The 12,744-nt window shown below is 54.9% G+C and overlaps 6 protein-coding genes and 2 non-coding genes across 8 annotated transcripts; 4 read left to right on the top strand and 4 right to left on the bottom strand.

Moving 5' to 3' along the window:
• Nucleotides 1–231: 231 nt before the first annotated feature.
• SODALDRAFT_328523 (hypothetical protein) lies at nt 232–2,295 on the top strand. The gene is made up of 3 exons (XM_028610717.1): nt 232–1,002; nt 1,098–1,490; nt 1,580–2,295. Exons 1-3 carry the CDS (start codon nt 491–493, stop codon nt 2,025–2,027), a joined length of 1,353 nt encoding a protein of 450 aa, XP_028463958.1. The 5' UTR covers nt 232–490; the 3' UTR covers nt 2,028–2,295.
• A 1,381-nt stretch (nt 2,296–3,676) lies between these two features.
• SODALDRAFT_328521 (hypothetical protein) lies at nt 3,677–5,373 on the top strand. Its single transcript, XM_028610716.1, has one exon. The coding sequence runs from the start codon at nt 3,745–3,747 to the stop codon at nt 5,080–5,082; it is 1,338 nt and encodes a 445-aa protein (XP_028463957.1). The 5' UTR covers nt 3,677–3,744; the 3' UTR covers nt 5,083–5,373.
• A 240-nt stretch (nt 5,374–5,613) lies between these two features.
• Nucleotides 5,614–7,152, bottom strand: SODALDRAFT_328519 (hypothetical protein). Its single transcript, XM_028610715.1, has 2 exons — nt 6,782–7,152; nt 5,614–6,658 (listed from the first exon to the last, which is right to left on the bottom strand). The coding sequence occupies exons 1-2, from the start codon at nt 7,007–7,009 to the stop codon at nt 5,852–5,854; spliced, it is 1,035 nt and encodes a 344-aa protein (XP_028463956.1). The 5' UTR covers nt 7,010–7,152; the 3' UTR covers nt 5,614–5,851.
• Nucleotides 7,153–7,913: 761 nt separating this feature from the next.
• On the bottom strand, nt 7,914–9,243 carry SODALDRAFT_328518 (arad-like aldolase/epimerase). Its single transcript, XM_028610714.1, has one exon. It carries the CDS (start codon nt 8,897–8,899, stop codon nt 7,952–7,954), a length of 948 nt encoding a protein of 315 aa, XP_028463955.1. The 5' UTR covers nt 8,900–9,243; the 3' UTR covers nt 7,914–7,951.
• Nucleotides 9,244–9,428: 185 nt separating this feature from the next.
• Nucleotides 9,429–10,524, bottom strand: SODALDRAFT_328517 (NAD(P)-binding protein). The gene is made up of 2 exons (XM_028610713.1): nt 10,272–10,524; nt 9,429–10,182 (listed from the first exon to the last, which is right to left on the bottom strand). The coding sequence occupies exons 1-2, from the start codon at nt 10,302–10,304 to the stop codon at nt 9,505–9,507; spliced, it is 711 nt and encodes a 236-aa protein (XP_028463954.1). The 5' UTR covers nt 10,305–10,524; the 3' UTR covers nt 9,429–9,504.
• Nucleotides 10,525–10,906: 382 nt separating this feature from the next.
• On the top strand, nt 10,907–10,977 carry SODALDRAFT_t177. The gene has a single exon. It is a non-coding gene; the product is annotated as a tRNA-Gly (tRNA).
• A 1,266-nt stretch (nt 10,978–12,243) lies between these two features.
• On the bottom strand, nt 12,244–12,610 carry SODALDRAFT_58809 (hypothetical protein). Its single transcript, XM_028615510.1, has one exon. It carries the CDS (start codon nt 12,499–12,501, stop codon nt 12,298–12,300), a length of 204 nt encoding a protein of 67 aa, XP_028463953.1. The 5' UTR covers nt 12,502–12,610; the 3' UTR covers nt 12,244–12,297.
• On the top strand, nt 12,307–12,388 carry SODALDRAFT_t178. The gene has a single exon. It is a non-coding gene; the product is annotated as a tRNA-Trp (tRNA).
• Nucleotides 12,611–12,744: the final 134 nt, after the last annotated feature.

The following is a 12,744-nucleotide window of genomic DNA, read 5'->3' as shown; positions in this document are numbered from 1 at the left end:
GGCCCTGGAGCTTTGATTAAGATGATTAAGAGTGGGTAGGTCCTCCGTACTGTGCCCCTGAGTCTTGCTTCTATGGTTCCTGGCTAAGAAGGTACGAAGCAGGGAATACCGTTTAGAACAACAGAATACGTTGTCACCTTGATAAGGACCGGAGGTACCTAGGTAATTACCGGGTATACCTCCCTATCTCCGGTATCCACTCCTCGCTAAACCGGAAACAACATAATCCGAACAAGCACAATAGGGGCACACTGGAGCCAGCGATCCTTGCCAAGAGGGAACCTTCCACCCCCCCTGGTGGACGCGTGGTGGTGGGTACGTTGAACGCCCATTCGTAGCCTGCCTAGCCCCAGGAATCCTTTCAGCCATTTGCCTGACCCCCCTATCTCCCTTGGCGAAATGGAATAGGCAAAAACGATATGCTCAACACTCCGGAACACAGCACAACCTGACGACGACTTGGACCATCTCGTGATCAGGTTTTCCCGTCATGCTGCTCCTCAACCGCTTCGGTCGCGTCACGCTGGTCGTGATCGCGCTTCTCATCGCCTTCGCCATCGTCCTGGTGGCCCAAGGAAGCGCCATCGCCTCTTCCCTACCGAGCACGCTCGAATCATTATGGCCGGGGTCGAGTACCACGACAAGACCACCTCCGACGGAGAACGCGAACACAGCACCGAATACTGATGCCGATGCCGATGCCGATGCCGATGCCGGTGCCGGCGCTGGCGCTGGCGCTGGTGCGGAAGATGACGACGATATTGACACGGAGAGGAAGGATATTTCCTATGACCTGACCATCCCTGTCTCTACCGGGTGCGAGAACCTGGTCAACGACCTACAGCAGCGCCTCATCCATGCCTACTCGGAGCGTCTCAGAGGCGTTCGGTACGCCAATATCTGGGGATACCTGGAGACGGAGAACAAGGGCGATGCGGCGATTTGGTCGGCTCAGCAGATTCTCTTGACCATGCTAGGCATTGAGACTATGGAGGCCTGTCGGTATGTTTTGACTCTGGTCCCTGTTTCCCGTTTTGCCGCCATTCGATAGACCTATGGACACGGCAGTGGACTGACCTGTTCCCCCCAATCTGCAGTTTCATGGACAAAGACTGCGACATCAAGAAATTCCGCGCCCGCCTCGAGGCACACAAACCCCACTCCGCCATCATCATGGCGGGCGGCGGCAACTTCAACGACTACTACTGGGAGGACCAACCGTCCCGCATGAAGATGATTTCCAACTTCACGGACGTTCCCGTCCGGGCCTTCCCCCAGAGCGTTTACATGACCAACCCGGAACGCATCGAGGCGACGAAGAAGGCGTTTACGAAGCACAAGGACTTGCAGCTGGCGGCGCGTGACCGTCCCAGCTACGAGTGGCTGGACGAGGCTTTCGGGGAGGTGGAGGGCATCGAGGCGGATCTTGTGCCGGATATCGCTTTTATGTGGGGGAACCGATCCGATTTTCGGGTTAATACGAAGAAGACGTAAGTTTTTTTCTTCTCTCTTCCTTGCAAGTCTCCTGGAAAAGGGCAGCTACCAAGATCACCCTGCTAACTCGGCTCTCTACATGTAGCCACGACATCCTCATCCTCGCGCGCAAGGACAAGGAAATCTCTTCCGGCGACTCCTCCGACATCGAATTCGGCGAGGGCGAACTGGACCTGGGCGGCAGCGTCGGCAAAGTGACGTACGAGAAGATCGACTGGAAGTTCACCGAGACGCCGGGCATCGACGGCGAGAAGAAGGAGAAGGGCAAGAACCAGCGCGCCTGGGCCAAGTCGGTCACGGGCTTCGAGCACCTCGGGTCGGCGCGTTTCGTCATCACCGACCGGCTGCACGGCCACATCATGTCGACCCTCATCGGCGCGCCGCACGTGCTGATGGACAGCAAGCTGGGCAAGAACCTTAACTTCCATAACACCTGGACGCGCGACTGCGAGTGCACCCGTATTGCTTCCAATATTTCCGAGGCGCTCGATGTGGCAAGGCTCTGGTTTGAGCAGCCGGAGAACCAGGACTGATTCACAAGACGGGGATGGTAGTAGATACAGTGGCGGATTGCATTGTTTTCAGGGACGATCTCGTCCCCAACCTGGGAGACTTCGGAGGGGTTCGCTATTTGGGAATGATTCACATGGGGCGCGTACTGGAAAATGGATCGGAGAGAAACAGAATCGGTAATTGGTCGTCCCGTGTGATTTTTTCTTCTTCCTTTTTTCTTTTCTTTCTCTTCTCCTTTACTCTTCTTTTTCCCTTCTTTCGTATTCGTTGCCATTTTCACCTCCGTCATTTTGCTTTGCGCCATATATGTATACAATAGGTCAGAGAGGGATTTGAATATCAGGATCAGCCAAATAAAATAACGTTGCATGCAAATCGAGATCACCGTGGTGTCTCTCGTCCACTATACTCATATTCTAGTCTGATGCTCGGTAGTTTAGGCTCGATGGTTGATGATTGTCAAGTCGTCGGTTCAGGTATTGCTCGACATTTCGAGGCTAGGGGAAATGTCAACGTGGAGGAATTTAAAGGTCTTACGGCGGTTGCGACGGTTGCGACGGTTGCGACGGTTGCGACGGTGGCCACTTTTTTGTTTTAAGGATATTACTGAGAGTAGTGTATCCGCACACTACGCACTGTATCCGTAATCTACATATGCTCACCCCTCTCGACAGACGGAGGGGCACAGTTTCCATAACAATCTCGCAACAGTCCTGCAGGGACCGGGTCACGACCCTTGGTGCACAGGTACTGTATCTGTACTGATAGGGAATACGGAGTACACGAATACCGAATACCCGCATGCGTCGACCTTGTAACTCGACAAACAAAACGGTACCCGGTGTCAGCCACCCCATTGAACCGTATGTGTACACGTGTACAACTGTACCGTCAACCACATGGCTAGAACGGACAAGCGCCGTTAAGCGTGCCTTTGGGTCGCCCACTAATAAGCACCCTATCCATACTTTTCATTAAGGTACAGTACAGTACGGGGAAATATGGAGATCGGGAAAGGAGACGACGGGAGGAAGAACCTATCAGGAGAGAAGGAAGGAGAACAAGCACGCGCTACGGAGGATGGATACAACATAACTCATGCCAAATCAAGATTCTGCAGATTCAGATCCCCCTTTTCCCCTGGCCTACCTTACCTAGGATGGTCCCATACCGTGTCCAGACATGGACAAGGAAAAACGAGAGTGTAAAGGTCGCAGCTCGTTTTGCTTACCCGAATAATCTCGACACAGCCTACCTTGGAGGACGTGGCTTAGGGAGGACGTGGCCTAGGTAGATGCCGGCTCCCCTTGCTTTCGATGCATGTCCATTGTTCCATGTCGAGACTTTGTCCCTCTCCTTCCTCTCTCTTCCCTCACACTCCTTTTGCCTTGCTTGTTTCCTTTCCCTGACTTGCTTGCCTACGAGTGTGGCCTCTTTTTCTCTTTCTTTTTTGATGGTTTCCCATGTTATCTTCTCGCCATATACAACAAGTCGAATCACCTGGAATCTGTCTCCTAATTGCTGGCCTTCGAGGAGATGATGGTGCCATTTTTTGCTTCCACCCCCTGAAGATCCTTATTTCCGCCTTTGCAGAAACAGAAGTACCCCAAGCCAAGCAAGCCAAGGAATCCAGAGTTCCAAGGGTTCAAAAGTAAGGGACAACAACGACAAAAAAAAAAAAAAAAAGGAAGAAAAGAAAGAATAGAGAGAGACACACAGGACACAGACAACACCACAATGGCGGCTCTGGCTCTGCCAAAGCGGATCTATTCGCTTGTCCTCCTTCTTCTCATCGTCGCCATCGCCATCTTCTCCCTCAGCGACGATGCCTGGAACGCCGTCCCCCGGCCACCACCAGGATGGCGCATGCCCTTCACCACAGACACCGGCATCCTCGCCAACTGGTGGGGTAGCACAGGCCGCCCCTTACGCATCGCCGTCCTCGAAGCCGTGGGCACCCACGACGAGGTGACCGCCGCCCTCGTGCACGCCTTTGGCGGCCACGACAACGCCGAGCTGGTCCTCTACCTCAAGAACCAGCGCTACAACATGGACGCCATCATCAACGGCTTCCGCCTCCATTCCCCCATCGTCGCCGTCGAGTCGTCCGACATCTTCCTCGACCGCATGCAGGCCGGCCCCCGTCCGGACATCCTCGTCTCGACCACCTGCGAGATCGACGCCGACCGGAAACCCAACGCGTTCCGCTACCTCCTCGCCCAGGGGACCACCCACCTCTTCTGCGTCGTGCACCACGCCGACCGCTGGGGGAAGGGCCGCCACGTCCACGTGGCGCGCGAGTTCCTCGACAAGGACATGATCGACTTCATCGGCCTCAGCCAACACACCGTCGACTTCTTCGTCAACACCACCGTGCCCAAGTGGGAGAACCCGCCGACTTCGGTCCGCATGCACGCCTTCCCCCCCGTTTTCCCCGTCGACGTCCCCGACCTCGATCCCGACGCCGGGCCCTCCCTCGCGATGCAGGGCGATTACTCGGCCGGACGCCGCGACTACGAGAACATCTTTCGCCAGCTGAGCAACGTCATCGACCGCACCAGGGAGCTGTCGGCCACGACGCACGACAACGACACGGTGTCGCTCCGGCTCCTCGGCCACGGGAAACACCCGCAAGTCCCCGAGACGGTGCGCGACCGCGTCTTCTTCGACGAGGGGCTGTCGTACCCGGATTTCTACGCGTTGCTGGCCCAGTCGTTCTCCGTCGTCCCTGCTTTCGCGTCCGATACCTACCTGGACCGGAAGGCGTCGTCTACGGTCCCTGCCTCGCTTATTGCCGGGGCGCCGCTTGTGGCGAGTGAGGAGCTGCTTGCTGCCTACTCGTACTTGCCCCGGGAGGCGGCCTGGGTGGCTGAACCGGGCGAGGGCGAGATGGACGTTATTGAACGGGTTATTGGGGAGAAGGACGAGTTTTGGAAGAAGAGGAAACATGTGCGCGAGGCCAGGGAGAATATCATGAAGGAGAACAGGGTTCATGTGAGGGAATGGATGGAGAGTGCTTTGGCGTTGCATCCTCATGATGATGAGGACGTGGAGGAAAATGCGGAAGAACAGTAAACAACGTCTGTCGGTGGGTAACGGGCGAGGAGCATTATTACACTTGATGGAAATGACGGGCATGGCACGCTGTATATTTTTCTTTCTGTATCCATACGGGGCGCATGTCCTGGGGCGGCTCACGTACATTTTCTCTTTTTTTATATTTCTTCTTTCTTTTTCTTCTTTTTCTTCTTTTTCTTCGTCTTTGTTATTTTTTTCCTTTTCTTCTTTTTATTCGCCGTCTTCTTCATTTTTTCTTCTCTATATTATTCCTTCGATGTTTAGACATTGGCATCAGAGCGGACTGTCGGTTTGGATACGAACTTTTTGGGTGTTTTTGTTTGGATAGACAGACAGACACAACGAAGATGAATCTTTTTTTTTTTTTTTTTTTTTTTTAAACCCCCCCCCCCCCATTCCTCGTCACGCAAACAGTAAACCCTCGTCAATCGTAACACTGCACCGCATATCGGCTGTCACTGTCGATACCCGGCCGGCTTGGCGATGGAAGGTCATGACAGGTCTTATATCACGTGTGGAAAAAAGTACTTCAAACAAATCAACACGCTGTATTACATGATAGTACGTCTATCCAGAAAGATATCAACATGTCTTGTCTATGCAGAGTGCCCATGTCAACAATCCAAGCGCCAACCCGAGACCATAAGAGAACTACATAACAAGGACATCCATCTTGCTCCCGCGGCGGCCGTCCGTACAATGAATGGTATGGTATGGTGGGCCATCAAAGGAACTCCGTTCATAATCAGTTTAACCTGCTCTACCCCTACCGGGACTCCTTGTTCTCGGAATCGTCCTTTGGCTCGGTGTTGGTCAGAGGGAGGTAATTCCCCTTGGGCGACTGCTTGCTCTGCGCATGACGGTCCTTGGCCCAGCCGTAAAGTGCACTGCCACCCAGAATGAGGGCCATGCTACCGACACGGTCGGTGGTGAGCACCTCACCAAGGACGACGATAGCAAGGGAACTCTGCGCGACGCCACGGGCAGCGGTAACAATCATATGGGTCGTCGGGCTGGTCACCTCGATCTGCATAAACGTAGCAATGGTAAGGAGGAAAGCCGACACGCCGGTAAGCATAGCCGTGGCGAGGAACTGTCGCCCGCCGGCCTCCTGGGAGCGTCCCAGGAAGATATCAGCGGTGGTGGCCAGCTCGCCCGACAGCGGCAGCAGCGGGAGGTAGAACAGCACGGCCATGCAGTTGGACATCCAGACCATCTGCCACATGCCCTCGCCGCTCTTTCCGAGAAAACGCTTCACGACGACCGACTCGACGGCGGTGGTGAAGCTGGAGCCCACGCCCAGCAGGACGCCCTTCCCGCTGGTCAGCATCTGGGTGTAGTCGGCGGCCATGCCGGCGCCGAAGCCGCCCATGACCATGGCGCAGCCGGCGAGCGAGAGGGGCGGGTAGTAGGGCCGCGGCTTGAGGACGAGGAGGGAGAGGAGGAGGGTGATGGGGAGGAGGAGGCCGCGGGCGATTTGGTAGACGGAGGCGTTGACGGAGGCGAGGCAGTAGGTTTTGGCGAGGATACCGACGAGGCGGGCGATGGTGAGGGGGAGGAGGGACCACCAGGCCTGCGAGCAACGAGCGTCAGCGAGTTGTTGCACTTGTTGCGAAAGGCCAAGGGATAAGGGATAGGGAGAGGGATAGGAAAAGGCAAAAGCAAAAGCAAAAGCAAAAGGGAAAGGGACTCATACCGATGCCGGGCGGGACAGCTTAATCCATCCGGTAAAGGTCCCTATGGTAGTGAGGAGGATGACCTGGATGGTAGTTTGGAGGGCGAGAAGGGTGACGGGGGCGTCAACGCCATTGAGAGCCGACTTGGAGAGGATGGTGCTCCAGATGGCGCATGCGGAGTGGAAAAGCACGGTCAGGGTAACTTTGAGGCGCGACGGAGGAGGCTTCTCGACGGGCGGGTGGTCCATAACGGCGGCAGCAGGTTGACGGGGTGGTTGTGGATGCGAGTCGATGCGGCGAGAAAAGAATAATACAACGAAATGAAAGGCTGGACGACGTAAAAAGAAGAAGAAGAAAAAAAAAATTAGGCGACGAAGTCCAAGGCAAACGGTAACGACAACGACGACAAAGTAAAACGAGTGTGGATAAGACGAATCAACCAAAGAGCTCTCGTCGATGGTACGTGATCGTGTTGGTGGAGTGGAAATGGTGGAAACGTGAAAGTCAGGGGCCCGTTGGAGAGAACTTTTGGCGGGCTGGTGGCTGGCGGCTGGCGGGCTGAGAGGCTGCGACCTCGTAGAGAGCGTTGGTGACGGTACGGAGGACGGCGTACCCAAGCTTCAAAACGGCCCGGGAAGGGGCTTGGCAGTAGAATGTATTGTATAAAGTATCCACTGGATTCCCACCTATATGAGTAAGCTTTTCGCCTCGCGTTATCAAGTCAATCTTCAATATGTACCGGTACTTGGGAAAAGTCAAGCCCCCTGCCGTTGTATTCCTGCAAACGCCGTAATGCGGTGTGTTCATTTCGGGTCCCCCTATCCCATGTTGCAATTAAGCCGATCCGCATTTACAGACCCACCACACGGGTGATGAGAAATTCTCTTATTGCCGGCACTGTGCAATTACGGAGTACTTTCAAGAGAGGGCAAGTTTCAGGTTTTTGATGATCGAGGTGATCCCTGGCCCTGAACCCACCGTTTTCCGGAAATGTGTCCGTACGGAGTACTTGGATACTTTGTAGGGTCAGAACCACAGTACGAGGCACTGGTCTCCCCACCCACCAACCGTTTTTCTCATTGCCTCATTCCGCCATGCCACTCTTGACAGATACGGCGGCGTCCATTCTTGATTCTCCCTTCGTCGATCAATTCTATTCTCAACCCTCGGTTTTTACTTCAACTACCGAATCACTGCAAATAATCGTCCCCCGACTCGTCCGCCATCACCTCGAACATGGGCTGCGCCTGAACCCACCCCATCCCCGGCGTTCCCCTGCTCTTATAGATCAACGCCGCATCTTCATCCTTGATCGTCGTAGTCGTCGCCTCACCGGGGACACCCAAAGCCATCAGCTCCGACTGACAACACCGCTCAAGCGCATACAACCAGTACGTAGCGGCCTCGACCGTCTGGCCGCACGCCAACAGCCCCTGGTTCTCCAGCAGCACCGCCTTTTTCCCCCCCAGCGCAGCCGCAATGTGTTCCCCCGGCCCTGCGCCCTTGGACGGCGGAGGTCGGTAGACGGCAACATCGTCCCTGAAAGCGCACGCCTCCCGCGTGAGCATCCTCAGCGGCCGTCCCAGCGCCGAAAACGTCCCGCCGTGCAAGCTATGCGCGTGCGCCACGCACTCGACGTCCGGCCGCGCCTCGTGCACGGCACGGTGCGCTGCGAATGCCGCGCCGTCGACCAGCCGGTTGGCGCCGCCGTCGCCGTCGACGACCTCCCCCTCCCTGTTGACCAGGATCAGGTCCGACCGGCGCATCAGCTGGAAGGGCCGCCCGAGCGGGTTGGTCCAGAAGTGGTCCCGCTGGATCGGGTCCCGGAGGGTGACGTGGCCTGTGAGTCCTTCGTCGAGGTTGTGTTTGGCGAAGAGGCGGAAGGCTAGTGCTAGGCGGCCTTTGAGATGGTCGCGCTCCTCTTGCTTGGTGGTGAAGACGGGTGGCGAGGGGATCGAGGGCTGTTGCGGTTGCTGTTGCGGTTGCTGTTGCGGTTGCTGCTGCTGTTTCGCTTCGCTGCCGCCGTGTGTTGACGAGTTCGTCGCCGCCAGTCGCTGTACTGTGCGTCTGGGCGGTGGAGGGGCGTTGCTGAGGAACATCACCCTCGTCGTTGTCGCTGTAGTGGTCGTGGTAGACATTGCGACTGACTGATAGGAGGGCGAACAAGCCAGGTTCGTGTGCGATGTGAGACCAGGTAGGGTAGCAGGTGCCAGATGAGTTGCAGGGTTCACTGAAAATCGTAGGAAACCAGGAGGCAGACGTATGAGTGCATGTGGAGATGCACCCGACTCTTGGTCTACGTTGGCTTCGAAGCTGGCGTAATAGGTAAGTACGTCGACGACTGACTGGTCTTGTTCGACCAAGCGTACGGATCAACCCCCTCTATAGTTGTCCAGGTCACTTCACCGCCATTCTCAACCGTCAATCAATTTGCAAAATATCTAACCGAGGCCTTGACAAATAACCCCATCGCGATACCTCCTCTCGAATTAGCGTGGTGTCAGTGTCACGAAAGTCACGAATCACAAGATCCCATCCTCTGTTGTGGAAGCGCTTTTCCGATGCCCCTGCAGGATCTATCATCTCACGGCCCGGCCACATCGCGGGGTTACGGGGTTACGGGGTAGGGTGCTGCTGCAAGTCTGGGCGTCGAAGCGAGGGTACGATATCCCACAAGTAGATGATCGGTTATCTGATTTGTGCAGTCTCTCGTCTCGGCTGCTGTCGTCCTCCCAAGTCATTCTCAATACATGGCCCATCCGCCACTCGCACTCAACACCTGCCCCGTAATCCACGAACTAGCCGGCGAAGCAAGCCAAGCCACAACCTCAGCAACCTCCTTCACGGTCCCCAGCCTCCTCTGCACGGGGGTATTCCGCTTCTGCCCCTCCACAATCTCCGGCGGTATATTCGCCAACATCTCACTCTGCACCGGCCCAGGGTTGACCTGATTCACCGTCGTGCCGTCCCCGCCCAGCTCGGCCGCCCAACACCGCGTCAGCCCTTCCAGCGCCGCCTTGGAGCTGCAGTAGAGCCCCAACCCCGCGAACCCGGCCCGCGACCCCACCGACCCGATGTTGATGATGCGGTTGCCCCCCTCGGGGTTGAGGCGCGGGAGCAGCGCCTGCGTGAGCCGGATCGGGGCGTGCACGTTGAGCGAGTAGACCTTGTCGTAGTCGGCGGGCGTTGTGTCGGCTAGGGGCTTGACGACTTCGACGCCGGCGTTGTTGACGAGGATGTCGACGTGGGACGAGGGGCCGAGCCAGGAGTCTAGCGCCGAAAGAATCCCGGCGGGGGCGTCTGCGCTGGTCAAGTCCACTTGGACGCGCGATGCCTCGGGTGGCGTTGGTAGGGCGGCAATTTCGCCGAGGACGGCTTCTGCTTTTGGTGTGCTGGATTCGGAGGTGTAGACCAGGAGGACCTGGACGGGCGAGTTAGTTGGCTTGGACTCGGGAAAGGACTCCGAGGAGAGACTCCTTTTTCCGTCCAACGTAAAACCCAGTGACGTACGGCTGCTCCTTGCCGGGCGAGTTCGAGGGCCATCCCGGCACCGAGGCCCCGAGACGCTCCCGTCACAATGGCTACCTTGCCTTGGAGGGTCGCCATTAAAAGGTTGGTGTTTGCTTGTGGGGATCTCTGGCTCGTAATTGCGTACGTAGTCTCACTGTCTTCAAGTTGGCGTTGAAGGGATACGACTGACTTCAATGTTCGCACTTGGACGGACCTCGTAACACGGGATGTCAGCCATCGTCGGAACCTCTCCCGCTCTTTTGACCCCTGTACTTCTTACAAACTTGAATACTGTCCCATGCCTTAACTACCGTAGACACGTGCATGCAGGCATCGAGTAATACGACGTCCACACCGTCCCCAGCCTGTTTCGGGCATGATCTCTCACATCTCCACAGTAAGTCCCGTCATTTCCCAACTCCGTCGGTGTTTAGTCCTATCGCCGACCAAGACGCCGATGACACACGCAACCGGCGATGTAGCATCTTTAAAAGTCCTTCGTCCGACAGCACATTTCGTGCACAATGGTATGGCAAGGAGGGATGATGGATTTCCACATGAGGATTTGTGGAATTGGTGAAAATACTGTCCAGCGAATTTGGTTCGTTTCGGGAAGACGCTCTCAACCCTCAGAAGCGTGAATGGTTTAGTGGTAAAATTCTCCGTTGCCATCGGGGAGCCCTGGGTTCGATTCCCAGTTCACGCAGGGTTTCGTTTTTCTTTTCTTCTACTTGGTCTATTTTTGCCTCGTTTTTCTTTTCGTTTTGGTCTTTCTTTTTGTCCTCTTTTTATTCCGTAACCTTGATTATCATGCCATCGTCACGGAAGATGGAGAAGAGTGGAGGCTTCATGTTGGGTATATTATTCTTGCAACAGGGGATGATAACAAGACAGGCATCTTGACAGGCATGGGGCTCCGGGCAAAGATAAAATCGACATGAAGGAGACATGGAAGGATGGTGTCTTCCAGTCTGGCTCCTCTTGGGCATCGTCTCAAGGGAAACCACGAGTCCACCACATGTTTATCGCTTATGATCCAAGGTGAGGCCTAGGATTTCCAGATTTGAGTCCCCTTCGCCTATTCAAACAGACCCAGAAGAGGGTGCGAATATTGTCGCCTAGGCAGATCCCAATTCATTTACCATTGTGTCCGATGTGTCGATCTGGGGGAGTTGCTAGGGTCTAACTTCTAAGTGTGCATGTGAACAAGCTTTTCATTCGAGTATGAATGTCACATGTGTAACAAGACAGTGAGCTTTGAAATAGCGGCGAGAGATACGGACAGCGACCTGGAGTTACTGAGTCTCTTCTATGTCGCCATACTAACACTGCACGATAAAAAGTCGACCGATCCGCGATGACCCCCGAGTTCCCAGAAGACCTATTCAGCCCCCAACTTCCAAATTCTAACAACGACAATAGAAGCACCATGTCTATCTTAACATCTCCACCCACTGCAAGACTGGACAAGGTTTCCCGCTATGGTATTTCGCCCTGTTATAACGATTTGTGGTCATGCCTCCATTGCCTTCCCTTAGTCGGGCGAACGGCTGGAACCGCCTCGACCTGCAGCACTCTGTCCAGGTAGGATACGGACTCGGGCATTCTTCTCTTAGAGTCCAACACAAACATGGACATAAAGGGGTCCATCTCGCATCATCCGACCCGGATACCTTTGATAATCCACGCGCAAGGCAACGTTGAATTGTCCGAGACGAGGTTCCAATCGTTGAGTACAGTGGCTCACCGGTGTTTTCGTTGTCGTCCACCAATCACCTTAATGGGGTGGCGTCGTGGCGATCCCTCTTTGGCAGTGCACTCTGAGTCTCTGACACTCTGTGGGTTGGTTAGTCACAGCCTTGCAGCCAAAGCAACAGCACCATCGAAGTTGTTCACGAAAACCAAGGTGGTCACTTGAAAAGTAGTGACTTGTGGGTTTGTCTGATTTTTTTTTTCTCTGGGCTTGCCGCTTGGCTGCGGAATGAACAATTGCCGGCCTTATCTTGTGTTCGTCGCGACGGAACCATCATTCCGAGGACCCATGGCGCAACGGTAGCGCGTCAGATTCCAGTATAGGGGATTCCTGAAGGTTATCCGTTCGAATCGGGTTGGGTTCAATTTCCCATTGAAGTCCTGTCTTTTTCTTTTTTTTGTGTTGTTTTATTCTTATTATTTTCTCTCTTCCCCTCTTTTGATTCATCTTTGCCTTTGCCGTGTCCTTGGATGCCATAGCGTGAACCCGGGTTAAGGTATTAAACGGAACAGACCAAGTTGCAACTAAATGTACTAAAGCATAACATAGAGTCCTAGTTCACTGATATTATGAACATTATCATGTGAAAGGGGCGAGGCTTAGTCCTTAAATCATTCAATTAACCTTGCATGTCTTCTAACCATTGCAATGTTCTCTTTGCACTTATTCAGAAACATGTCACGCAAGTTGCAACATCGTAGCTCGACATTGCACCCGCCC

Source organism: Sodiomyces alkalinus (genome assembly GCF_003711515.1).
Source record: "Sodiomyces alkalinus F11 unplaced genomic scaffold SODALscaffold_10, whole genome shotgun sequence".
NCBI classification, from domain to species: Eukaryota; Fungi; Ascomycota; class Sordariomycetes; order Glomerellales; family Plectosphaerellaceae; genus Sodiomyces; species Sodiomyces alkalinus.
The sequence above is the reverse complement of the archived record's forward strand: the minus strand, read 5'-3'. Positions and strand labels throughout refer to the sequence as shown.